The 26,840-nt window shown below is 41.2% G+C and overlaps 1 protein-coding gene across 1 annotated transcript; it reads left to right on the top strand.

The window, feature by feature from the left end:
* Nucleotides 1-49: 49 nt before the first annotated feature.
* On the top strand, nucleotides 50-26,613 carry LOC103376210 (protein dispatched homolog 1-like; the record flags this gene model as incomplete). Its single annotated transcript, XM_008306582.1, has 5 exons — nucleotides 50-389; nucleotides 20,571-20,600; nucleotides 21,222-21,345; nucleotides 22,562-22,689; nucleotides 26,505-26,613. Coding segments are annotated over 5 exons (731 nt in total), but the record flags the coding sequence as incomplete, so codon positions are not given.
* Between the last annotated feature and the right edge of the window lie 227 nt (nucleotides 26,614-26,840).

The following is a 26,840-nucleotide window of genomic DNA, read 5'->3' as shown; positions in this document are numbered from 1 at the left end:
TCCTCCTCCTCCTCCTCTTCCTCTTCATCCTCCTCTGCTGCCGTCACAGACTCTCAGAGGCTGGCCAGACGCCACCTCCCCTCCACGCTGTCCTCCTCCTCGCCTCCCCTCCAGCCGCCGCCGCCGCTCTGCTGCCAGCACTGTCACTTCCACTCCACCCTGTGCTGCCCCTGTGGACAGCAGGAGTGCCCCCTCTTCCAGAACCCCGCCACAGGACCAGGGCCCGGCTCCGTTCCCCACCCGGGGGCCGCTTCGTCCTGCCCCTGCTGCCTCTCCACCTGCACATACCCCCACCCTCCTCACCCATCCTCCCCCCTCGCTCTCCATCACCACCATCACCAGCGCTGGCAGGAGCACCTCCAGAGTCAGACGCATGCAGCCGGGATCAGGTACGTTTTTAAATTTTTTTTAATTTTTACCTTAACAGACTTTATCTCAGATTATTCAACTAAACTGATTGAGGCACCATCATCGTGTGGTGGCTTTTTTTTAGCTCCTGCTCCAGAGAGTGTTTTCTGCACCGCGCATACAAATTGTTGTCGCTCAAGTGTGTTATTATGTTTGACTGTGTGTTTATTTACCTCAAACACACCCACAATTTGCCCAACAGAGGGTCTCTAATAGTCTCCAGTAACCGCCTCCTTGTGCCGCGGTGCTTAATAACATGTCACATCCAGGGGTCGTGTTTGCCTGGAATGCAGTTGGAGGCGTTTCCTGCTGTTGGGGACCAGTGTTTTGGAGCAATGCAGGGGGTAATTTTACCAAGAGTTTTTCCCAAATAGAAGCCCATTACACAATGTCACCGCCAATATGTTACAGAGAACAAAGAGCCATATTAAAAGAATGAAAGCAAGTAAAAATTTTTCATTGTCTTTGACTGATGTAACTCCATAATGAGCGCTTTGTGCCTCGAGTCAAGTGTTTTTCCCGTCCAAAAATGTTTTATGTTTAAAGCAACAACATTTAGTTTTGTTGTGGAATAGATAGAATTGTGGAAATTTCATAGTTTAGGCAAAAGTGTTGGTAGTACCCACAATAGGCATAGGTGTTGGACATGCATGTGATCAGTGGATTAATTTGCATGTTTCCAGCATCATAGAGTGAAATACAGTTGTACCATATGTTACTGCTACTTTCTAACATAACTAGCAGGGCACTTGGAGAGCACAGTCCTCCATTAAGGCCAGTGTAGTGTTTCGCAACTTTAAAAGAAAGGGATTTTTAACCACACCAAATTGAATTGGTCATGCTTCGTGTCTCCACCAAGGTTCATAATAGTTTTTTGCGTAAGCTTGTTTACAGACAAAGAAACACCACTGAAAACATGCCTCGGTGAGGGATAATTCCCTGAACCTCAATGCAGTCACAAGATACAAAGCAGTTGTGTATTCACATGAAGAGGGCATGTTAAAAGCAGCTGTTAGTCACGGTGCTATTTGTCTCCATTTTTTCTTATTCCTTTTTCCCCCTAAATCTGAAAAATGATCCGATCCGTGACGCAAAATTTTAGTTCTGTGATCCTTTTCAACCTTGAATACTGGTTCCCATGCGATACTTGTGTTTCTAATATTTTTTAGGATTTCTCACAAACATTTTTAACTTCAAAACATCTCAAATACGTCACTGTTTAATTTTGCTGGAACATACCACAAAGTCATCGATTGAGCCCCTATAAACTCATCTGTGTGTCAAAGGTACATGTTTAGAAAGGTTTTGCATTAAAACAATCCAGTATTACCTTAAAATGACCAATGAACCAGGCACTGATTCTGAAGAAGACGAAGAATGATACAGAAAGCTTCACCCTGCAAGTTGACAGGATTTTGTCACTGGGTTTTATATGTATGAAACTCTGGAAGTCAGAATCTTTGTTTTTCAGACCATCATTGGTATGCTGCAGTTCCAAGATGGAACTGCTCAGTCACGGTGTTAACTGTTCACTTCCCATGATGTGTCTACTAGCGTACAAAAAACACTGTGTAGACGTGTTAACATGATAGAAAACTTGATTTTTAGTGGAAACTGATTAAAAACAAGCAGACCTAACCAAGTAGACAAAAAATTAGTTTCAGCATTTGGCACTGTTGAAAAAGTTCCATACCAAGCCTTAGCCTAAAATCAATATGACAAATAACTTGACCATAGAAATGACGGACTACAACTTTAGCACAACTTCTGCTTTATTGACGCCTTGTAAAAATGACAAGATTTTTTCTTCTAACAGTTTGTGACAGGTCAGCCCAGTAATTTTGCTCACTGTTTGTCCACTTCAACATATAAAAGAATATGACTCTCTAAGCCATCTTTTTGACCCTTCATAGCCTTTGATACATGGTGAGATTTTCTCCTTGAACACAGCTCCTGTCAGCTCCTACATGTAGAAGTTAGCTGCAGATCGGTGACACACAGTAGGCGAGGTTTTAGCCCGTCGTTGACATCTTCGGCATGTGCATGCCTGCGTCTAAAAGCTGGTTCAGATGGTAATTGCTGTGCTTATTCAAGCGTACTCGGTCGTATTTTGAAAAGTTTTTCATCAGCTCGCGTTTGCCAGACCCTCCAGACTGTTGGGATACAAACTGCCAAAGCAAAGATGAGACGGGAATTTAGCAAGATTTTCTTAATTAAATGGAACCTGCATGCGAGCACACACACATGCAAGCGTATGTGCACACGTGGTGGCCATGCCTTCCCCAGCTGAAGCAGAACTTCAGCTCATTTGTTGGCAGACCTTTCCTCAACTGATCCATATTTAGTGAGTTGGTTCTTTCCCTTTTGCTCCCAAACCGCAGGCTTTTCACCGCATTTGAAACTGGAACCATTTAATGCCTTGCATAATCATTTGCATAATCCTATATTTACCATCTCCGCAGAGAAGGGGAGGCGGCAGGAGGTGCATTTTTTTTTTTCTTCTTTTTTCGCAGAAGTAATTATTTACTCATGTCAGCTCCTTTTTATGGTAGCACATCGTCGCGGGTGAATCTGATTTGCATGAGACTTTATTTCTTCTTGCTTCTCAAACATGGAATTTTCCTCACTCGAGTAAAGTTTGGCTGCCTCCTCATAAGTTTCATTAGGGGCGTTGTGGGTGGCGTTGAAAGATGAGGTTTGTGCAGCCGCAGCGGGTACGTACACCAAAACTCGGTGTGCACACATTAAACCCTGGGTGGGCAGAAGGGAAGCAAAATAGGATTGTGTTGCTGGCATTTAGACGCATCCACCAGCCCCCTCTGCGGTTTTTCTTCCTCCCCTCCTCGCTTGCTGGTACTTTCATTTTTCTTTTTTTTTTTCTTTCTCAGTTTTTCTCTCACTCTATTAACACTCTCATTCTGTCTTCGTTCCCCCCCTCTCTTCGTCGTCCCTCCCGCCTCCGTCGTCTCTCTTTCCACATCAGAATGGAGAGCAGATGTGGCGTGGGACGTCTCTAATGTTGAACCACTCTCTTATTTACCAAACAGGTCCCTCTTGTTCGGCGATGACAGGTTTGAATTACAGGGCTTGAGTTGGTTCCAAAACTGCATCCCCGACTCCCCACCTCCTTTCCTGTACAGTGGTGTTTTGTGTGTGTGTGTGTGTGTCTCAGATGGGGAGATTAGATGTAGGAAATCATATACCTGTCTCGATTGTGTAGTTTTGCCCTAAAAAAAAAAAGCAACCCAAAACCCTCAGACCTTGTCTCCTTTTTCGCCCGTCCAGTTTTGCTGAGGGCTGCTGGAGTTCAGCGGCAGTTAAAGATCCACACACACACACATTCACATTTGCCCGTAAACCCAATACACTGCATATTCCTAATACCCTCGATAATTTGAGGGTATGAAGTCAGACAAGATGGTGTCGAATATCAGTTTGATCTGCCTCGGGGCTGTGATCTGCCAGATTAGCTGAGGGATTACATCTGTGATCACAGCACACTCGCGTCTCGCTCACACTCTCTCACACACTGATAAGTCGTAACATTAGCTCTTCGGGGAGACCTTTTTATGTGCGTTTCACAACAGGGGATTTTTATGCCCCTGTTCTCGGCTTCACAAAACATTAATCCATTTACCGAGATTAGCCCGGCGCTTTGTTTCCTAATGTTTCTATTTTGAGAAACGATCAAAAGCCGCCGGGGTCTTTATCCACGTATGAAATCTTTGGAAAGGTCGAAGCACAACTCAGCAGTTTTGTAAAACGCTGCAAAAAAATATAGAAAAAGTACAGAATCATCCATCCGTTGTGTAATTTTTTTTCTTCTCTCTCTCTGGTCTGTTAGACTCATTAGGAACAAGTTTGCGTCTGCGATGTAAGATTATCTATCACAGCCATTTTATATGTGTTTAAAGTTGGTCGGAAACGGAGCGTCCTTGGGATGTCTGCTGCTGTTTGGCCTCCGTCAGTTCAGCGCCAGCCGGTTTAAAGGAAACTGGTTGAACCCCAGTTTGCCTCTGATTGTAGCTTATTAGCTTGTAAGCTGTTTGTTTCGACACTGAGGTAGAGCAGGTAGTCGTTAAAGAAAGCCCACATCGTTACCCATTGAGTTTTTTCCCTTTCCTTTAGTTTGCTTCATTTATAGCACGTAAATAAGGCTGCAACTAATGGTTATTTTCATTGTTGATTAATCCTTTGACTATTTTGTCAATTAATTTTTTTGGCCTGTGAAATGTCAGAAAATGTTGAGAAAGGTCACTCAGCGGTTCCCAAAGCACAAAATGCCGTCTTAAAATTAGTTTTTGTTCCTAACCCAAAGATATTCAGTTTACTGTCATAGGAAAGCAGAGAAAAATAGAGAGTTTCAACGTTTTTTTCCTTCAAATAAAGTCCTCAAATTGATGATCAGAATAGTTCATAACTAATGTAATAATTGACAACTAATAGAAGAATAAAGTAATTGTCGCAGCTCTTTGTTTAAAAAATCTACAAAATGAGGAAGCCCACACCAAAGATTGGTAAATTCAGGCGTTTCTTCTGTTACTTATCTTCCAGCTTGGTTCGCCTTAAAACAAAGAAAGAGTAGCTTCCTCGCCATCCGCCATTATCCGTCGATTCTACTCGCGTTACGGTATTAAATCAAAGTTACCCCACTTCTGTCGAGTTAGTTGAAATTTCACTTCATAAACATCATGAAAGGATATATATAGCTGTTAAGGATCTGTTTTAGTTGGGGGCCACAGGCACTCATGGTAAAGGTCCCCCTAGAAAGCCATTACCTCTGGAGAAGTGACCTGTAGGAAATATCAAGCGCAGGTTTCTGGTGGAAGTAGCGCCACAGAGCAGCCATCAAGACAACTACACCTAATAAAGCAAAAAACTGAGCTCATCTACAAAGCACCTGTTGAATGTACGCATGTTCTGGCAGCGAACGGTTTGTTCTGCCGGGTTTAGAAGAGGCCACTTCTCCATCTGTGGTCATTAGGGTCCAGTTTTCCGTCCTCTGAGTTTTGTCGCAGGGCACATTCTCAGGTATAACGAGTCTCTACGGTGTCCCTGAGTAGCCAAAAACTACCTAAAAGCAAAACGTTCAGCCAAATAATGTGGATATGATATGTGTGAGGAGACTGAGTCATGACAAATTTTTTTAATAAGGTGTTAGTTGGGAGCTTACATTTTTAGGACAGACAGACTTTTAAAGACTAAAACCGTCAAAATAGACGTATTCCTAAAGACGAGGCACAATCGGGTTGAATTTTGTGCTTTTTGAACATTAGAGCATGTAACGTCATCTCCAGACTATAAGCCGCAACTTTTCTGACACGCTTTGAACACTGCGGCTGATACAAGGATGCGACTCATTTATGGATTTTGCCTCAAGACGAAAGTGACACTGAGAGCGACAACGAAAGAGAGACGGAGGAAGTGTGACGAAGTAATTCTGAGGCCTTTCAATTCCGACACTGAAGAAGACGACTTTAGTGGTTGTAGTGCGCAGGAGGAAGATGAAGATAGCCATAAATGACTTTTCCTGGTAGGTTACTGTATTTTAAAATGTTTTTTAAACCAGCCTTGTTACAGGCACTGTTCAGAAAAAAGCATTTATGATACGTATTTGTGTGTTACCGGTATGTATTTAATTAAAAGTTTAAAAAAATTGTTTTGTGTAAATAGCTCATGTTACCTGCGGCTTATAGACCAGTACGGCCTGCATATGTACACATTTTTTTTCCTTTTTAAAGTTCGTGGGTGCATCTTATATTCAGCTGCGCTCCATAGTCCGAAAATTGCGGTAAACATTTTCTTGTCGAACCCCGAAAGTATAACGACAACCCTGTAAATGTGCCTAATGTTTGTTTTTTGAATGATAGCATGTAGCACGCCCAACACTGGCCAATTAGAATCAATTTGTTTTTGGAGCACAATCATTAATTTGCCATTGAGCCCGAGGCCTGAGGCATGAAATACGAGTGTTAATCTGCAGATAAGAATGCACACTTAGACCACAGCCGCAGTTTGAAGGCTTTACTAGAGCTGTATAAGTGCACGCTGACGGTAGACTGAGAGCTGTGTCATGAGAGAATAAGCGTTAAACACATTATGCGTAGCTTCAGGGCAGCTGAGCTTCAGCCGACCTGCTTCTACCTGCATCGACGACCCCCGCAACAGCCATCGAACAGCTCACCGGCACTCAAGCATCCAGGGTCACGTCGAGTATTTAACCTCTCCCCGGCTCGCACTCTGCTCTCCTGCAGCTAAATGTTCCTGCCCTCCTCACCGACGCCTCTCTCTCTCGCAACGGCTCCTGTTGTTTATGGCAACCACCAGTTTGGTTTAGATTCATGCCTTGTCAGATAGCGAAAATTCCTGCCTCTCACTCCCTCCGACGCCGTTCCTCGGAAAGGTCAGCTTTCATCATCTCGAGCAAGTTCGAATTTTGCAGCGAGCGGCAGGTGCTGCGGTTGCTATGACACATGGCAAAAACTGTATGAAAACATGACAACTCCAAAGTGTAGAGCAGTCCATCTTGTGTTATTTTGCAACTTTTTATCAGTTAGCTGTCATTTTTGGTGAACCGTGCGTGTCTGCACAGTGTTGGGCTGTTTTTTTTTTTAAATTTCTCTGCAGTTCTTGACAAAATATTTTCTTTCTGTTACATCTTATATTCCTCCGTCTCTTTTACCTTCCTCTGTCTTTTTGCTCTCTGCCAGACAGCTGCAAGCCTCAACCGGCATGAATATGTCTGAAAGTGATCTGTGTGCTCTGTATTTCAGGGTGTCAGCTTGACGAGGCTTTGCGCATTATCAAGAATAACAACTGTTTGCAAGGCCTTTGGGGCGGGGATATTGGAGAGCTTTGTCAATTGTCTCGTCCACATAAGGCCTGTTGCGGTTTCCGATGAGCCGTGCTCTTTTCTAAAGAACATTTCCTCCACAGATGTGTGTGAATACTGTCAGATAGACTTTATATAAATATAGGATTCAACACAAAGACTGTAGGAGTTTTTTGCACCAAGTCTGGGTCTGAACTTGTACTTTTTTTCGTATTCAGAAACTATCCCCCTATTAGCTTGAGTTGCATGTTCAACTCAACTCCAATGAGAGGATTGCATGCTGGTATGTATGGGTGTATTTTGTGTGAAAGCTCTGTGATGGATGGGGGAGATTTGCTAACATCCTGCATGTCTAATCCTCTCTGTACTGTAGCAGCACATTGAGCTACAAGGTTAGTCCAGGATACATACATGCAGGCATTTTCACTACAAAGCCAAAGATCTGCATGCGTGAGTTTCTTTTATAAAATAAAGAGGGAAACATCTAGTAGTTTTCACTTTGCAGATGAAACGTCCACTTTCTCCGAGGAGGATTGAGCGATTGTAGTCCTGCACCGGTTAGTGATTTTAATGCTGTCCAACACACGTGTCATTTCTCTGCCTCTACTCCATAATTTAAGTTTGGTCTGGAGAGACAGTCTGCGTTTTATAGTCTCCCTCTGCGTTTTTATGCACAAAGGCCTGTGTTTCCTGTTACTGACTAACATCAGCTCACAGTTTGAAGTCTGTGGGACTATGTAAGAAGACTGTGGTCTGTGGCACCGAGGGGAAAAAATAACGTTATAAATGTAAACGCAGCTTCAGATGGGCTGTTGTAATGGCAGCTACAGGTGCTTTTTCCTGCTTTATAGGAGTTCATACCGTATGTACAGTCTAGTAAGCTCATGTATTTACCAGCTCACTTGCTCAGATGTCCTCGATGCTGCATAAGCATTCTGATTTTTGTCCAAATAAACAACATCGTAAATAAATATATACATCAAGGGTCAAGATGATTAGATATTCTGTGTTCTTAGGAGTATTGGCATTGTTTTTTTTTTTTGTTTGTTTGTTTTTACAATCACCCAATTTATCTAAAAACTCGATACACTGGGTTTGATCAGGAATTCTAACCTATAAACTGAAGGTTAAATGTTGAAATGTTCTCTTTTAATTAATTACTGTAAAACATGACAAAGGCATTTAAACAAAGTCTGGTTTCTTTGGAGACTCTAAATTTTGACACCAAGATTTTTATTTTTAATTCATGCCGGTTCCAAATATTCATTTTTGGTCTCCTTGATTACTAATAATTGATATCGGTTTGACCCCTAACAGCACCACAGGCCCTCAGTATTGATCATTTTGTTTGAATTATAACATAGTGGTTAAAAATTACAGCATTTTCCAAAGGACATGAAGAAGTCTTGTTTTAATTCAGTAATGCAGTATTTTATGTTGAAAAATATGATGTATTGAAATAAAAAAAAAAAGGAAAATTCCCATTAGATGGCCCAAAAAACCCCTCACTCATAATTATTTTGTGCTTAAGCTGTTCATGGAAAGCGAAGAAGAGAATTGTGAGATGACAAGAAAACAGGCATCTTGGTGCTTTATGAAGAGTGATAAAGAAAGAGAGCCATTGCTGACTGGCTAACCTCATGTTTTTTGTCTTTTTGGCTGCCCCTCTGCCATAATTATACTTATTTCTAATACTTGTTTCAAACACTGTAGTTGAATGTGCAGCATTTTTTGTAAATTTATCGTTCTGATGCTCCACAGAAGCTACACAAAGTTGTTTTTACCCTTTAAAGTTTCCTTGTAAACAAAGAAAGTTCTGTCTGTACCAAAATCCATTGTGGCTGTTTTTGTCAGGCTTTTTGCTTTTTACAAACCCTTTGCAAATAATTTCTTATCATTGGAGAAACCATCTACAGGAATGTGTATTGTGTTTATACATGCTTACATGTCATACAAACAAAATAAAAACCCATAAGAGGGTTGTTCTTGAGCACAGCTTGTACTCAAGAAACCTCAGTGGAGACTTTTCTGGTACTTTGTCTTTAGGCTGGCCCTGTTTACCTGGTATCTCCCCGACTCTTTTTGCAGTGTTCTTTCTGCTTTCTGTTTACACCGTCTTCCTTTCTCATGTTTCTTTCTTTCTTGCAGCCATTTTTATTTCTGTCTGTACCCCCCTCAGTCTTACGGTACGGTCCCTTAGTACGAAGCAAAGCCCATAAAGATGGCCATCCCAGATCAAAGGCCCACGCTGTCCCATAAAGCAGGATCAAAGCCCGATGTGAGCGCGACATTGTCATAACTTCTCATAAGCTGGCTGAGCAGCTCGCGAGGCCTCAGCTGGATAAAGATGGCTTGCTGCTGCTGGCTGGTTAAGATTATCAGAGCGCTCGGAGGAGGTTAAACTACTACATGTGTTTAGACTGTAGCAAGATGTGTGTAGGGTTTTATTTTCTTTGATCTGTTTATAGACAGGCTAAATGTACAGTTTACTTACTGGTTGTGCTGAACTGTAGGCCTGCAACTAATGATTGTTTTCATTGCAGATTAATCTGTGGATTATTTTAATGATTAACTGATTAATTGTTTGGTCAATAAAGCCTCAGAAAATGATGAAAATTGTATATCAGGGTTTCCAAAAGCTGAAGATGGTGTCCTTGAATGTCTTATTTTGTCCGCAACCCAACGATATTCAATTTATTATCATAGAGGAAGAAAAAAACAAAAAACAAAACACAAAATAGTTTAATTTAAAGAGACTTGAGTCTTTTTTATTTTCTTAAATTAATCTAGTTAATAGTTGGCAATTAATAGATTAACTGTTGCAGCTCTACTGAATTGCAACTGGTGGACATTATCAATGACATCTGCACTTTGATTTACAATACATTTATAATTCCAGTACATTTTCAGACTGTAAACACACAACATATTGAGGGTCAGATTGAATGAATTAAACCTGAACTTTGCAGCAGGAAGAGTAAAACTGAAACTGAGTGGTTAGGTAGCAAACTACTTTAGTGTAAATGTCTTTTAGCCGTGAATCACTAGTTTACATACCAATTTATCATTTACAGAATCAAAGCTATTTAGGTAAATAACGCTACAAACCTCAAGAAAATAGCTTATGTCAAGTCTGAAAGCGTCCCGCTCTGCCTTTAAGAAAGCCGAGGCTCGGTGCCGTTTTCCAGAACAGGAGCTGTTTGTCGTTGTGGCTTACAAATAAAATGAGCAGTGGATATTTGGGGGGGAAAAAGAAGTGGTGTGAACAAGCCTTTACTCTTCTTCCAAAATAAACGAAGAAAAACATCAAACTAAAATAACCTAACCAGCTTTACCACGTGTAAATCAATTAGTAAGTGCAACAGCAAGTCCAGTCAGTGAACTGATGGGTCTCTAAAAGTCGAGGTCGGAATCTCTAGATGTTTTTAACAGTTTGTTAATGTTGTAAATGTTTATTTACGATATCGTTTAGAGAATATATAAATTACTTATCTGTTCAGCCAATCAGTTTGCTGACTAGATAACAGATTAATTTATGATATTGGATATATGCTATTTAGGATACAAATGTCAGATGATTTCCTTTGTTCCTTGCTGCTCTTGACCGTTTGCAGTATCAGCAGCTACGCAATGCTGATAAATGCTCCTGGCCTGTGTTAGCATTAGCCACAGGTAGCTAGCTCAACCAGACAGCTGCCAGATACCCTTTTCACAACTTTATGATTCAGTTTATTTCCACAACAGCAACAGTGAGCAGTAACACAGCAGGAAGTTGTGCAAGTTTTACAGACCATCAGCAAACACACCTGTAGCTCCAGTTCATTGTGCAGTAAGAGGATCTACCTGGTGGCACAACCAGGTACTGCAGCAAACCTGTAGTCTGACAGTTAAACTGCATGTAATTTATCTACTGCTTTATCAGTTAATATGTTATTATCAGCAATTTATTGATTGACTTTTTTGGTCTCTAGCTGTCAGTGTCAGTGTTGTTTCATGGACCCAACATTAAATAGCAGTGCAGGTTTTTTCTTCTTTTCATTATCATTGCAAACAATATTTATTTTTATTGTCACCAGATCAATATTTTGCAGCATTTATGTACTTTTGTGTTAAGTAATTTTAACTACAAGTGTAGTTCCTTACATCTATATTGCATTCTGTATAATACATATCAGATGTGCTTTTATGTTATAGCTCTTGTTTCACATTCACATGAGTGTTTGTTTGAAACTAACAGCACCAGGCGACGTCTCTTTTGAGATAGACAGCAGGTTTCCAAAGAACCCACCTTTTTTTTTTTCTTTGCTTCTATTTCCTCTCCTGCACTTTGTGAACTTTTGATGGAATTTTCCAAACCCCCCCACCAAACCGCAACACTCCCCTTTGCTAACACACACACACACACACACACGCACACACACACACACACACACGCACACACAGCGTCTGTTTCTGAAGGAGTTTGGACTGATTTTGACTCAGCCATCATCGCTTGGCCTCAGGGGGCCTTAACCGTGGCCAGGTTTCCTAAAATCATCTTTGCAGAAATAACATCTTTGTTCTGTTTATTAGATACAGTGTAGTTGTGTAAATTACAATTTGATAAATGAGGCTGGAGCATGCATCAGCTGCGTTGGGTGTTTTTATATCACCAGACAGACCTGGGATATTAGAGATATCTGTTCCAAAATCGACAGCGCAGTGAAAAAGAACAACAACTCCCGCCTGGTAAATAATGACAAGAGGAACTGATCGATCGAGGGAGTGCCTGAGAGCAGGAACTCAAACGGACGGCGACCCTTGAGCTACCGTGTCCTCAGACGACCCGGAGTTGGACACAAAAGCAGAAAGGAAAGTAGATTGATGGTGTGCTGCGGTGAGCTAATAATGGAGTCAGGAAAGTGGCGCGGAGTGAAAGATGAACCTCCTACGGAAAAGAAAAAACCTTGACACAGTCTCTTTTTCTTTCTCTACCTTGTCTGCTAATGAAAGAGATCAAAGAAAGTCAGAGTGAAGCTACAGGCGGTTTGTGAGTCAACGCCAGATCATATGTCAGCAGAGAAATCAGGTATAGGCAAGATATGGCTTTGTTTGTAATATACTGGATTTCCCATGATAGACAGATTGTAGCTTTTGTTTCTTGTGTGCAGCGTATAGTTTGGTTTACATTCTCTACAGAGCTGATTGCAATGTGTGTTTTAATTTATTTTTAGACATTAATAAAAATAATATCCCTCCTGCCTGCTTGTTAATGTGTAAGGAAGATTTGCTGCTCGCACATCAGCAGCCAACAGCGTGCTCAGTAGCTGAATTGCCTTTCAAATGAGAAATGCTGCCTTTGCCTAGACCTGCACCCTCGTCTTTTATTTCATGTCGAAGTTGTTGGTTTACACAAACCTTTTTGTTAAATGATAGCTAAATGACTCATCTTGTTTTAATGAGCCGCCTTTGCTTTCAAAAGGGGAATTCACTGTGGAGGAGGTTCGTCACTGTGTAAAATAAACAGGCTTTGTTTTTGGAGAGGTGTGGCTCTGGTTGAAACATATTAACTGCGGTTTCTTTTTTCGTTGGATCAAGATCCCAGATATTTGGTTGTTTCAGCACAGTTCTGTCGCACTTGTTTTTTTTTTTTTTAGCAAGTAGCACTCAGCAGATGCCAGTGGTAGTAGGAAGCTGAAGGATGCAGCAGCAGGTGGAAACCATCGGTTCCACCTCTGGAGGTCTTCTAGGAAAGCCTGACCACACATATTCACTTGAACTTGGCTTGCGTACAGTTGCATTCAACCATACAGCGTCAGGGTGGCAGGTTAAGAAGGATTTCTGGACTCAGATTTTCTGGCCTTGCACATTCATTCATCTGGAACAGGGATTCCTGCTGTCGCTCCCCTCCACTGTTTTTGCTTTTCTTGCTATTAAACATCCTAAAAGCTCATCTCTTTGTGTCAAAGTTACATATTTACAAGCTTTTTTCCATGAAAATAATCCTTTACTGCCTTAAAATGGCATAGATGTAACTCTACACTGTTGCTTTGCAGTGTTTGCTTCTGTTTCCACTCATCTTTCTCCAATTGCTGCAGCTCGAGCACACCAGCTTAAACACTGAAAATCTACTCCACAGTACGTAACGACAAGTTGTAGCAATCATTCAGCCATAAATGTTTGAACCAGAAACCGATTTTCAACAGTAATGATACAGATACAGTCCTGTCCTGCAAGAATTTGTTGCGTATGGAATCTGAATTTGTGTTTTTGAATTGACAAACTACAGTTGCAATGTGAAAGTGTTCAGCCATGAATGCTTATTTCTCTCATGTATTGTCTTCTAACATATAAAAAACACCATGTAGACATTATAAAAAACATCTTCTTTTTCCGGCAGAGGCGAGTGTTTAATGTCTCTTACGTGATCTTGATCTTGTCAGACCACGTGAAGACCCGTGCCAGCTACCCCACAGCCTTCCCTGTGTGCAGCTCCGGGTCCTAAAGTGAGAAAGATGAGGCGAGGAGCAGCCCTAATAAAGACTTCACGCTGACTGACAGCTTGTAACTATCGGCTACAGTGCTGAAATCCCGCCTGTATGCCTGGAATCTGCTCGCGCCCGTATTTCACCTCCAAGAATTCAGGGGAATGGCAGGTGCAGCCAGAAAAGGCCATGCGCTCCAGTGGATGCAGCCATCCCAAAAAAATCCCATATAGACACAGACACGAACACACATCTGCTACGACCCCTCAAGAGCAGAGATGTAATTAGTCGAGGCGCAATTAAAACGATTAGGGCAGAAAACTAATCAGCAGCTATGTTTAGCCAAAAACGCCACCATGAAAAGTCATAGATTTGGGTTTTTATTCTCACATTTGGAATAACTACATGTCACCTTTACAGCACAGCTTCCACTACTCACCAGTGACTTTTCCGTTGCTGCGAACGTGTCCCACGTCTCGGCTTGTGTTTCCCCCCATGTGATAATGAGAGGAGAGTGTCCCCAGCTGACCTCCATTTAAACTTTGTGTTTAAACAGCACAGGCCTGTTCCAGTGTTTATTGGAGGCCTGTTAGAAACATGATGCCCTATGAATCACTGAGTGTTACCGCTGAAGCTAATGTACCTCAGAGCATCGAGGGTTCCTCTAACTTGGCATCAACCGATCACAGCTTTATGATGCAACAGTGGTCCAAATTTAAACCGCTTTTCTTTTATATATTTTTACCTGCGGTCTTTTTTAAGATTCAACATGTGCTGGAGAAAATATTAAAAGCGTTTAGATACACAAGGGCTCCATTTTATAGCACATATTTGGACACTCTTGTTGTGTATAACTCTAATGTATTGAGTTATACCTTTAAAAGTATTAGATTTTATGAGCAGTTTACAGATACTCTGCTGTACTAGTTTCACTTTTATTCAATTTCTGGCCTTTTTTTTTTAACTCGTGCCACATGTTTTCTAAAAGGTTCTGTTTACAGTTACAGTTGATACGCTAATGCTTAACTGAGCTGTTTCTTGTCCATGATAGTTTTATTTTGTACTTACTCCTTACCTGTCAATTAATCAGACTTTATTTATATAGCATGTTACAAATGAAGGGGTCAAAAACAGAGTAATTGAGAAACTGAAGAAATGCTATCATAAGTAACACAAGCAATGAGCAAACACTAGATGAAATAATATAAAAAAATATATAATATATCTTTCAATAAATAAACAATAGATAAAGGACAAAATAGAGGTCAAAATTTATTTTAAAAAATTTGATAAGAAAATAGTAAAAAAAAAAAAAAAGGAATAATAAATGAGAAACTAAAAATATGGAAATAAGTGGATAAACAGACAAAAATCAATAAATGTAATAATGTTTCAAAGCAGCTCTATTAAAAATCAATTAAATCAATCAAAAGCCTGACTGAAAAGGTGGATTCGAGTTTGCCTTTAAAACCACAGACATTCATCGACATGTTTAGTCAGTGTAATTTACTGAATTGGCCTTTTCAGATATTTACAGTCGTATAAATGCCATCCAACCACACACGCTGGTGACTGTTGATTTCTCTCCCGGTCTTCTGCTTCAGCCACGCGACTCTTTGTGTAAATACACACACACACACACACAGACCTACTTATCAAGCCTTCAGTGCCATGTTTTTTCTGCCTAACTAGTCCTATGATGTCATTTGGATGGGAGCGCTGGTAGCATGGACCTATTTCACGGCTAGGTCGAGCCTCTAATTGTGTGCAGCGTTCCAGCGAGGCACTAATCAGGCCGAGGCGAGCCCGGCAGCCCGACGGTTGACACTAATTGCTCTTGCTCCGACTTGAAGGCCTTGTTCGTGAAATATTTACCCGCCTGTCTGTTGACAGTTAACCCTGAACCCCCTCGCTCCCCGGCACACATGCACACTCCTGTACGATAACACACACACACTGACATTCATGGACATGTTTAGTCAAAGTCATTTACTGCAGAAGACGTCAGTATCTTAAGTTAGATGGTGTCTGCTTTTTAAAAATTCTGCAGGTTTTGGAGCAAGGTTAGAAAATGACGCAACAGGATTGTTCATCTGGGTGGTGAGAAATCTAAATTGTGAAGTAAATAATGAGAGAATAAATTCACATGGTGCATAAGGTGGTTTTAGACTTTGTAGAGAAGGAGATAACTCGCTCTATGGGACATTCACACTCTGTTTCAGAATAACTTTTGACATAGCAGACATTCAACTCAGCATTACATGGCCGATACCAGCTGACATGAAAGAGTAATAACTGTTTTCCTGATCAGAAACGATTCCTTAAGACTTCTCCCAGGTTTTTTTTTCTTCTTCTTTAAGACATTTTCATGACCATTGTCATCTCCCTACAGCTTTCAAAAGAGAACTGATTTGTGCTTGAATCCTTTTAAATAGTTTTTGAGTTTGATTGATGGAAAATACAGAATTAATCTGCTAGGAACAGAGATTGTGCTAACCTCATTTGCTTTAACAAATACAAAGTGTTCGGTGTGGCCCGTTTTGGCCTTCCAGTTGATCACCACCGCCCCCCTTCTTTGCATCAACAGTTTTCCTCCTCAGTCGGCAGCACAGCAGTGAGCTCAGGAACACGACCAGTTTCCCGAAGTATGTTTTCTTTCAGGACGTCCTGTTGTGTTTCTGCCTTCATTCGTCCATAAAGCCTCACACAACTAGCCAGTCTGCCCACATGACTGTGCTGCTGATAGGTCAGCTGACAAGTAACCCTAAACGGAAATCTCCAATTCAGTTAGCAAAACTAAGTCTTTAACTTTGTTCATGGAAAAATCTGCTCTTTTGGAATACTACAATGGCAAAGAGGGCAAAGTTAGCATGAAACTTAAAGCCACGATCCACACCAGTTTATATTAGACTGGAATATTCTATCTCCCTCCCTCTGTGATTACTGTTTTGGATCATCGCCCAAAGATTTCACGAATATTCTTCTCCCGATCACTAACTTCCGTGTTGGACAGGCCGCAGTTTCCCAGAGTGTCGGGCTGTAAAGCAAACCCTCTGCATACTGGCTCCCCAGCTGCTTCTCTGCTTCCCTCCTCTGTCAGCACGGTGCTGAGTGAGCGGCTGGCGGTCTGTGTTTACCTTATTAATTAGCCCAGTGATCCAGAAACACTCTCCCTCTGGTAAATAGAATAACACTGAAAGGTTACTCAGGGCCGGAGGACAGAGAAAGAAAATAAGAGAAGGGGCCGAAGCCAAGGGAAGGAGGAGAACGGGAGAAAGAAAGTTGGACAGAGAGAAAGAGAGACAGAGTCTGCGATTTAAGTTTGCTTTCAGGGCATCATGAGTAGAAGTGATCAGAGAGTTGTGGAGGAAACCCGACCCGGTGGGTTGTCAACTTGCAGAATTTAGAGCCTCTGAGATCATCAGCCGACACCAGCTCTCTGTCGCTAACCGCCAAACACCTCACCACCTTCTCCGTCGCTTTCTTTACCCCCTTCATTTATTTTCATGTGAACAAGGTGTGAAAAAATCGTGGTGCCTTTCGTTTCATTTGGCTTTATTTCATAGATTACAGACAGATTGAGCCCCAAATAGAAGAAGATTGATCTCCGTTTGCCTTCTCAGCTTGACTTTTATGAGAACGGGATAAATTATTGCCGTCAACTTGATGGATTCTTGAACTGTCGCATCTATAAAAGTCTGCAGGTATGCTGTGCATCCTTCCAATTGGCTGAAATGAATTCAGATTGGAGCGTAGCAGACCAAAACTCAAAACAGACCTTCAGTAGACAAATAGATATGCCTGACAGCGCTTTTATGAATCTGTTCCAAGTATTTCCAATAACTCGGCTCCTCCATTTTGGGTCATATCTCTGTCCCGAGGTCTGCAGTTTGAGGCCATACATGGAAAGCCAAGAGACAGTGCACAGTGAGAAGAATCACATTAGCAATACAGATTTTTCCCTCGGTTACTGGTTCAAAGAGCGACAGGGAAATGTGGTTTTCATTAGGCGCCGCTGGTTTAAACCGGGTTAAAGGTCACTTTGCAAGTTGAGGGGACAAAAATCATTGTTGTGGGAAATAATTTAATATACAAACGCATGAACAGGTCTCTCAAAGCTAGAATACCAACAAACAGAGACTCTAATCTGTAGTTGTATCAAGAATTCAAAGGTTTTATTGTGATATGCGGCAACAAACAAGTTGTCATTGCAATGAAATTCATAGTTTGTGGTGTCTCTACGTAACCGAAAATACTTAGTCAGACACTCATCACTCACATCTGCTAATACATACTGAGGTAACGCACATGAATATACAGCAGCAGTGCAAACAAAGAGTTGGTAATCCTGAAAAATCCTATATTTAAAGAGCATGTGTAATATTTATAGTGCAAAAAGTTGAGATCTGCTCATACGTGCTGAAGTTGCAAAAAAGACATGTGCAGAAGAACCTGTGTACACAAAAGTGTGCAATATTGATGATGCAGAGGTCAACATGTGCAAAAACACACCGTAATGCAAGATTGTTTTAAATCAAGTCACTCGTGTGTCTTCAGAGCCGTGGCGCTGATGCTCTGTTTGTGTCTGTACAAACTCATGTTGGTGGATTGGGCTCTAAACTTGTGCCACTTGACATCTGGCTGTCATATTAATGCGCCCAGTGAAACTTTAAAAGGGATTTACTGCCGTCTCACGACCCACCCCCGCCGAGTAAAATTCCACCTCAATAGCTTTAGTTCATTTGTGCTTCCCATTACCGCTAATTATAACATTCCGCGGATTTCACTTTGACGGCAAAAACGGCCAAAATACGGCGACGGCCTCTACGGCCCCTCCGGCCATGCTGCTTAAATCACAGCACCGATGTCCAGAGTGCTGCTGACCTGATTGGCTGCAGAAAAAGGTGACCTCAGAACTCACTTCCTGCACTTCTGAGCCGTTAGAGGAGTAAATCAAGGCTGCCTTCTTTACAGCAGAGACGTGAAAATTATCTGTGACGCATGAGAAATGTGTTTCAAGTCCTTTTGGCTTTGAGTTAGGGGCTATTTAAGTAGATCATTCATCTTTCGAATGTCTTTTCTGGCACGAATTTGTCTAAAAATGTCCAGCCGAGTCCCTCCGTCCTCTGTCTGAGGAGGACTCTGGTTATTAATGGAGTCACACAGTCCTTAGACTCTCAAGTGTACTCTTTCCTCACCTTGTCTTCTTTTTGAATCAACACCACTGATTATACATTTATTTAGCATCAGGGTGTCTGATTATCTAATCTAAATTCATCAGCAAATTTCACCAAGTTAACCCTCTCAACTCCAAAACCTGCTAGCAGCTTTGAAAGGCATGTTGTCTTTAGAAAAAACTTCATTATTACACCATGTATAAGCCAGATTTATCCAACTAATCATCTGTGAGGTGGCGTTCTGTTGGGATATGTAACCAAATCTAAGCCTAAAATCGGGATGGTTGAAAAAATCAAATCGTTCAACATGTCTTATGAGACAAAAATGAAGAATTTCCTTCAAACAAACTCTAAAAACGAAAAATAAAATTGCTAAAAAATAATCAGTTTGCAGGCTGGTTAGAAAGAAAACAGAACATTCTGTGCAGCTTGGCCTAACTGAAGAGCCACTGGTGGATGGGGAGCAACAGTCACGTGTCAAAAACTTTTTGGCTGAGCTGGCCTGAAGTGCAGCCTGTGTGAAGACATTTTTGGGTTCTCTCTACTTCTAGCCATGGCTATGCTGTTTCCATAGAGGTCCATGTCTTGATTTTGCAGTGAAAAATGAACCCACAGTGAGTAGAAAGTGTGACAGGAGCAAAAAAAAAACCAAAACACCACAAACTACTTGTAGTTCAGGGGGTTAAGTTGACTTTAGGATTTAAAGAGTGTTGTTAGAACCTTTCCTGTGATATTAGAACTCTCCTCCCTCTGTATTTTCCCCTCATAGCCGCATTTCCGTCTACCCTGAACCCCCTTTTAGCCTCGATCATTTATCTCCTGCAGCCCTGCTGTGATCAGGTGGCCATATCTGATTCTCCCACTTCCTCTTCTTCCCTCCTCTTCCCCTCCAGCCGGGGCGTTTGCTGCTGCCGGCATACCGGACGCTTCCCCGCCGCTCCCAGGAGGAGCTGACGAGAAATCCAGATAGATCCTGAGCAGCTGAAGGCCTCATATGCCTGTTTGTGTGTGTGTTTGGGTCAAACCTTGTCTAGTACCAGGAAGTCTGATGAATAAGACAATCAGGTCTCACTAGTGTGTGTCTTTGACCTAGTTGTGGTGTTCATTAGAGCTCTTCATTGATTCGACTGCACCGAATACGTCACAGTGCACTCCTCCTCATGTAGGTTCACGGCTTTAGCTTCGGATCAGATTCACAAATGTTGTTGAACAGTTATTGCAGCTTTATTTGGGTTCAGGCTGATATCCTTTTCAGATTTGGTTTGGGCTCAGACAGAAATCCTTCAGGATCAGTTTGAGCCCAGCAGGAATTTTCAAGTGTGTGTCGATCTATGGCGTCTATAAACGTTAACGGGTCCGTCCTGCTTTGCCTGCGTGTGGCTCGTGTATATTAGAAACACAAGCCCTGTAAGCTTGTCTATCACATCAGAGAGGGATTTGTAAAAAGGAGCAGAGTGTTATTATAAGTTCACTGGAAAGTGGTTTTGACAGCCATGTCAGGTCTAATGTTTTCAGTGATCCGGTTACCCAAGGTGTGTGCTCGGGCTGGAAAAAGAAAAGACGGCAGATCACGAAGAAAATATGTCCGCTGTTGCTCAAAAAGTCTCTGCAAATCTGCTTTTGATTGGCTCTTGCTTTGACTTCAAAATGTAAACCTGATTTATCTCTCTCTCTCTTTTTGTTATGCAGCCCTGCAAGGCCCTTTCGATTCCCCAAAAGGTAAGACCTGCCAAAAACAGTTTCTTCTCTGTTGATGTTCTGGATTGCAAAGCCCTCCTCCTCCTCCTCCTCCTCCTCCTCCCTTTATTCCTGTCATCCATCCATCACTGCTCTTGTGCAGCCATCATTCCTCAGCAGTGAGTCACGAGAGTTATCGATGGGAGTTGTGTGCTCTGTGTACCTGGTAACCAGTAACTTGGTTCCCCTCAGTCAAATCTAGGAGACTGTTTAACAAAAGCTTTTTCAGTGCATTTATAAATGTTTAGGGGGGAAATCACAACTGTTCCAGGTTTTAAATTACAATGAGACACAGAAAACACTATTTCTAATCAAGCCAATGCTTTCTGATCTGCTTTATTTCCTTTTCTCATCTCTCTTTTAGAATTTTGGACAAATTCATCTTTATTTGAAATATGCAATCTTGTTAAACTTGGGGATTTAATGCAAAATCTTAACTTAAATTCCTGACTTTATGTCCTGCAAAGAGGCCTTTTTGTTTTTCTCTTTTACTCTCTATATATAATTGGAGGCGTAACAGTCTCAACCTTACTCACATCTTATCTCAGCTCCTGTTTTGTCCTGAATGTTTTCATTAACTCACAGTCTCCCACTTGTTTCCAGCTATGCCGAGCTGATAGCAGACTGGCCTGTGGTGGTTCTGGGGGTTTGCACGGTGCTCATCGTGATCTGTGCCCTCGTAGGCGTCCTGGTACCCGACCTGCCAGATTTCTCAGATCCGTTGCTGGTGAGTACAGAAATGTGACGCTCTCCTTTCTGGATAAATAACTAGCCTTATTCCAGACTATGAATACGAACAACGTATGGTCTGTGGACTTAATGAGGTGAATGAAACGTCTTTAACCCAGAAGGTGTGTAAAAATATTAGTGTACATAATTTTGTGAGGCAGATATTTTCCATTACACAAGGTACCAGGACTTTCACATGTTCATGAACCCACTGAATGCCAAAACCTGCCAGCAGGTTTGAAAAGCATGTTATCTTTAAAGAATATAGCCAAAATTACAGCATTTATCTGCCACAAACTGTAAAGACTGAATATAATTGTCATATTTTTACTTTTCCGACAGTCCTTGAACTAATCATGCATGGCGTGTGGTTCAATCAGGAAAAATAACCACATTTCCAAATCGCTTTATTCTACTTGTTCCATTTAAAATTCTCCAAAAATAAATTGTCTACTTTATCCTGATTCTGTAAAAAACTAGATATTCTGAGCTCTATGGCCCAACTGAGAAGCTATTAGTAACTCAGCTACGATTAACAGCCATTAGACAAAAAGCCAGAAACTATTATGGTGAACTGGGCTGAACCATGTGGTGTGCAGGCAAATAAAACATGTAAGGAAATTAAAACATCTAGTGTCAGCATATAAAGCCACCTTTTTTTTTTTTTTTCAAGTATTGGTAACATCTGTGGGCAGATGTAGAAGAATATGGATTCCAGATTGTTTCAATTTTTGAAAAACAAAAAATTAGTGAAATGTAACTTTAGGTTTTTATTTTATGATTTACACCATTATAACTGTGTTTCTGCTCAAAAGACCCTGCTGAGTTTTCTTTAACTTCCATCCAGGGGTGTATTGTTTACATAGAGGTGCAGGACTTCATATTGCCGAAGCAAAAAAAAGGCCCAGAACCTGCTTGGGGTTCAGAGGGTTAAAGAGCAGTGTCAGTCCTGTTTGGTTTGAAGGTGTGGTTCTGTTTATGTATTAGTAGTAATATTACCAGCGACAGCACACTGTGAACAAGATCCAGATGCAGAGTTTTCCTGGTGTTCTTCTGTTAGCACATCCTGGGTGGAACAAACAAACGGAATGGTGCAATGTTGTGAAGTGTCTTTTTTGTTTGTTCAGTTCAGAGAGAACATAAATTTCATGCTAAATGAATCTCTATTATCAAAACTCATTTTGCTTATTGTCGCTTGCTTTCTTTCCCAAAAGGGTTTCGAGCCGCGAGGAACTGCCATCGGCCAGCGACTCGTCACGTGGAACAACATGGTGAAGAACACCGGCTACAAAGCCACTCTGGCCAACTACCCCTTCAAATATGCAGACGAACAGGCCAAAAAGTAAGTTCTCACACATCTCTCACACTGTCCACACATGGATGTTTCTGATATTCAGTTTCTAAAAATACTGGGGACGTGTAATTATTGATTATTTTGCCTAACAGTTTAATGATAGAGACAGCAGTGTGTGACCTCACATTCAAATATCACCCAGTTGTGGGTTGATTCTCAGCTCAGACTAAAATCTGTTTGTTTTCATGACCCTGTAAACATTAAGACAATTTCTCCATCAGTTCCTCTGCACTGAAACACTAAGCGGACATTACTGTCATCACATCTGTTCAAAGTGTTGGATGTTCATCTCTGAATAATCATTTCTCTGGCTGTGTTTGGCGGCACCACATGAACATTTTCTCAGAGATCCTCAGAAATGATGTGAATATTTCAGAGTGAGGATGATTGTGTGCAGCTGGAAAGGCTTTAGAACTCTACCAGTTTAAAAGTGAGTTTTTGAATATAGACAGTGATAGTCATGGTTTGTTTTAACCACTTCAAATCAAGTTTGTGATGTACAGAAAGTTTTAAAACAACCCGGGCTAGCTCACGATTTAGGTGACAATAAAAAAATCAGCAACAAAAGCACGACAGAAGACAGAATAACAATTTCTCAGATGAATTTGTAATATAAAATATAGTTCTAACATATGTGTCAAATTTTTCTTAAACGTTTCAATGCTACTAAAAGCTCACTAAAACATATTTATTCCTTTTACTTTATTTCTAAGGGACCATATACAATATTTAACATGTTACCAGACTTAGCCTCGGGGCTAATTTTCCTCTGCACTCCGCTGGCAGGTCGTGATTAAAACTCGCCCACATTGACTCTAATCCAACTACATAATGCAAATTACACACACAAGGCACCGTAAGTATGTTAAACAAATTAGCCACCAGGATATTTGAGTACAAAGAGAAACCTACACGATGAAGAGTGAAAAAATGCACAAAGACGAGAGAGTGAGTGGTTGTCGAGTAGCTTCAGCAGATTGTTCAGTTTGGATTTAAAGCTTGTGAGGAACTACAACTCTTTATGTCATCTGGTTTCACTGAGTTTTCGCTTTGACTGGAGAAAGCTGAGACGCCAAATGCAACACAATCTCTCTCTTAATCTCTTTCTGAACAAAAGTAAACAAAGTCACGTAAAATTTTTCGCACAAAGTTGAGAAAATTCTCAAAGCTCAAACAATGATTTTTCTGCAGTTTCTCACAGTGATGAATTTGCTTTTGATCTGGATTTTTTTATGGTTTGTTTGTACAGGGATTGTATCGGTTCTGTAGCTGTTTCTTCAGCTGCCTTCCAACATGTAACACAATAACACTTGTGGGAAAGAGTCACAGCTGCAGAAAAGTGTTGGCCGCATCAACAGAAAGAGAGTTTCTTGGACTCAAACCTTAAAATTAAAATTTGGATCCGTTGTTGCACCGAGATGTCCAAATTTAGCAACTAAATCAATGTGGTAGTGTAAACTTATTGACTCCTTTCTGAAACGGAGGCTCTTGAAATGCTGCAACTATGATTTTAGAGATAAAATGGAGGCTGTACGCTTAATCTATCCGTTGTATCTTCTGCTTTGTTTCGTTTTTTTATACTCGAGGCAAACACACTAAACCTAGAGTGAGCAAGTTGATCAAATGAACTTTGACGATCCGTTCTGGAACCGAAAAACGTACTTATTTCCAACTTTATTAAACTTTAAGTCACCGTTTGTTAAACCTGCAGCAGCTGCTTTTTTCTTGTAGTGCTTTTGTCAAGTAGCAGGACTCCAAACAAAAGAAGAATATCATAATATGGCTGCTTATATGAAGCCTTACAATAGAATGGGAGCCGGAGGTTGAGGGAGGAGGAGGCTGGGGGTAACAGTGGGGGTCAGGGTCAAAGGATGCCGCTGACAGACGTGCTGAAAAGTCTGAATCCCCTCCTGAAAGAAAAGAGGAACAAAGTAGAGATTTGTCCATCCACAAGGTCATCCTCTGTCTTCTGTCGGTGGGAGTCTACTCGCTAATCAATAGCACGTTTCTGTACGACTGCATTCACTGTTGTACTTCTAAAATCCCACTTACGTCTGATTTAGAGCAAAACCTGAACCAAGGCGGGAATATTTGAGCTTATCCCCAGTTAACAGCATCTTTGTTGTTGCTTGAAAACAGAAGTCTTTGAATGACATTGACCTGCGTCCGTGCGCTTTCTAAAAACTGCGCCTCGTCTCTGCTGATCAGATAATGGATCTTCCCTCCGCGTCTGTGGCCGCCTTTGTTTTTCTTTTTTTTTTTCTTCCCGTCTCGCTCCACGCGTCTGTCTTCGGATGTAATTGTGTACTTATGCGCGTTTGTTGTACGAGAGGCCTCTGCTTCTGTCAGCAAGCTTCCCTGCTTCATCCCGTCCGTCTGTCAGCTCCCTCAGCCGCTCTGACAGCCACCTGATTACTCCGCCTTCCTGTTTCTAGCTTTAAAAAAAAAAAAAAAAAACAGAGAAGGAAGAGGGTTGTCTGACACACAATCCTCGACCGCAGCATTATTCGTACTATAGAACACACAATACATACACACTCTCCCCCCCTCCACCCGTCGGGCCTCCTGCTCAATCAGAGCCACTATTATGATTATTATAATAACGACAGCAGTATCCTCGTCCTGCAGTGAGTCATTCATCTGATTTTGGAGGGGAACGGCAGCAATTACCGCTGCTTATTTCATTACCCAGCTTCAAATCTGCTTCCTTCATTTTGTGTCACGCTGACTCCGCAGCCTCAGACACAGCAGCATCTCTGTTCTCCGTCGGATGATTTATGAAATCATTTTTTCAGACCGTCTCTCTTGGCTCTGTGTGGGTTTGGATAGATTAGAAAGGCGATGGTCTACTTTCTTCTCAAGAGGCCGTAAAATATTTCACAGATGATGTTAATGATTTGTCTAAAATTTGTTTAAGCAATCTCGCAAAGTGCTGTAAGACTGAAAAAACAAAATAAACCGAGTAATAAAATAGCAATTTGCTGCACACTGCTTTTGTAATTGAGGCCGATAAACAAAAACTGAATGCAGAGGCAGCCTTGTCAGTGTAGCTTATTGTTTAAAAAACAATAAAACCTAAATTCCCAGCTTTCAAATGTCAGTGTATTTAATGGGCCTCTCTTAATGGCATACACTATGTTTACGCCTGGGTAATTAGATTATTGTTTTAGTGAGAAATGTTAGCTCAGAATTGTAATGCAGCTGAGCTGCAAAACTCGAGGGCTTGAAAAACATTTTCAGCTCCTGTTGGTGATCAAAAAACATTTATCAGATTTGTCATTTGGGATAATTCAGGGATGTCAAGCAAGTAAATGTCAGATTTGAAAAACATAACATCTCAATGGGCTGCAAATAACAATGGTGTCGATTATTTTCTTGCTAATTTTTTCTCAGTTAATGCCGAAAAGTGCCATCCAGTGTCTCCCAAAGCCCAAGATGACCTTATCAAATGTCCTGTTTTGTCCACAACCCAAAAATATTTAGTTTACAGTCAAGAGAAAACAAGCCAGAATATATTCAGATTTAAGAAGCTGAAATTGTCCCATTTCCCCCCCCTAACATCAGTTAACTGTTGCAGCTTTTTAATATAACACCTAACACCATGGGTCTTTTCTCTTAACATTACTAGGGATCCATTAATATGTGACTAAACTGTTACATACTATAGCTATTGAAAGCCAACAATTTGTCAGACGTCTGCTGCCAAGCTCCCTAAATAATCAGCATCGACATCAGTCATTGAAGAACTCATGTGTACTGTCATCTCAGTCATTCACACGAGGTTATTCTGTATTGCTTTCTAGTCACCAAGAACCCAGGTGGCCAGAAGACCACTTTGACAGAGACAAACGACAAGCTGAGTGGGACTTCAGCAAAGAGTTCTTCTGCGATGTTCCAGGTAAGATTTTAAATGCAATAAAAGAGAGAATTCAGAAAATACCTGGACTGTCGTCAACCAAAGAAGATTTTGGGCTGCATTCCAATATCCATACTTCTGTACTATATATTGTACTAGGAAGAAAATGAATGTGTTCCAGTACATAGTTTCAAAGGTAGTATACCAAAAATACTCAAATGTCCTAGTATGGAGTAGGGATTTTGAAGTATGCAAGCCAACATGCTTTTCTAGCCATTCTGAG

This window comes from Stegastes partitus, unplaced genomic scaffold (genome assembly GCF_000690725.1).
Source record: "Stegastes partitus isolate 25-593 unplaced genomic scaffold, Stegastes_partitus-1.0.2 Scaffold3713, whole genome shotgun sequence".
Classification (NCBI taxonomy): Eukaryota; Metazoa; Chordata; class Actinopteri; family Pomacentridae; genus Stegastes; species Stegastes partitus.
Note: the sequence above shows the minus strand (reverse complement) of the source record. Positions and strands in the feature narration are given on the sequence as shown.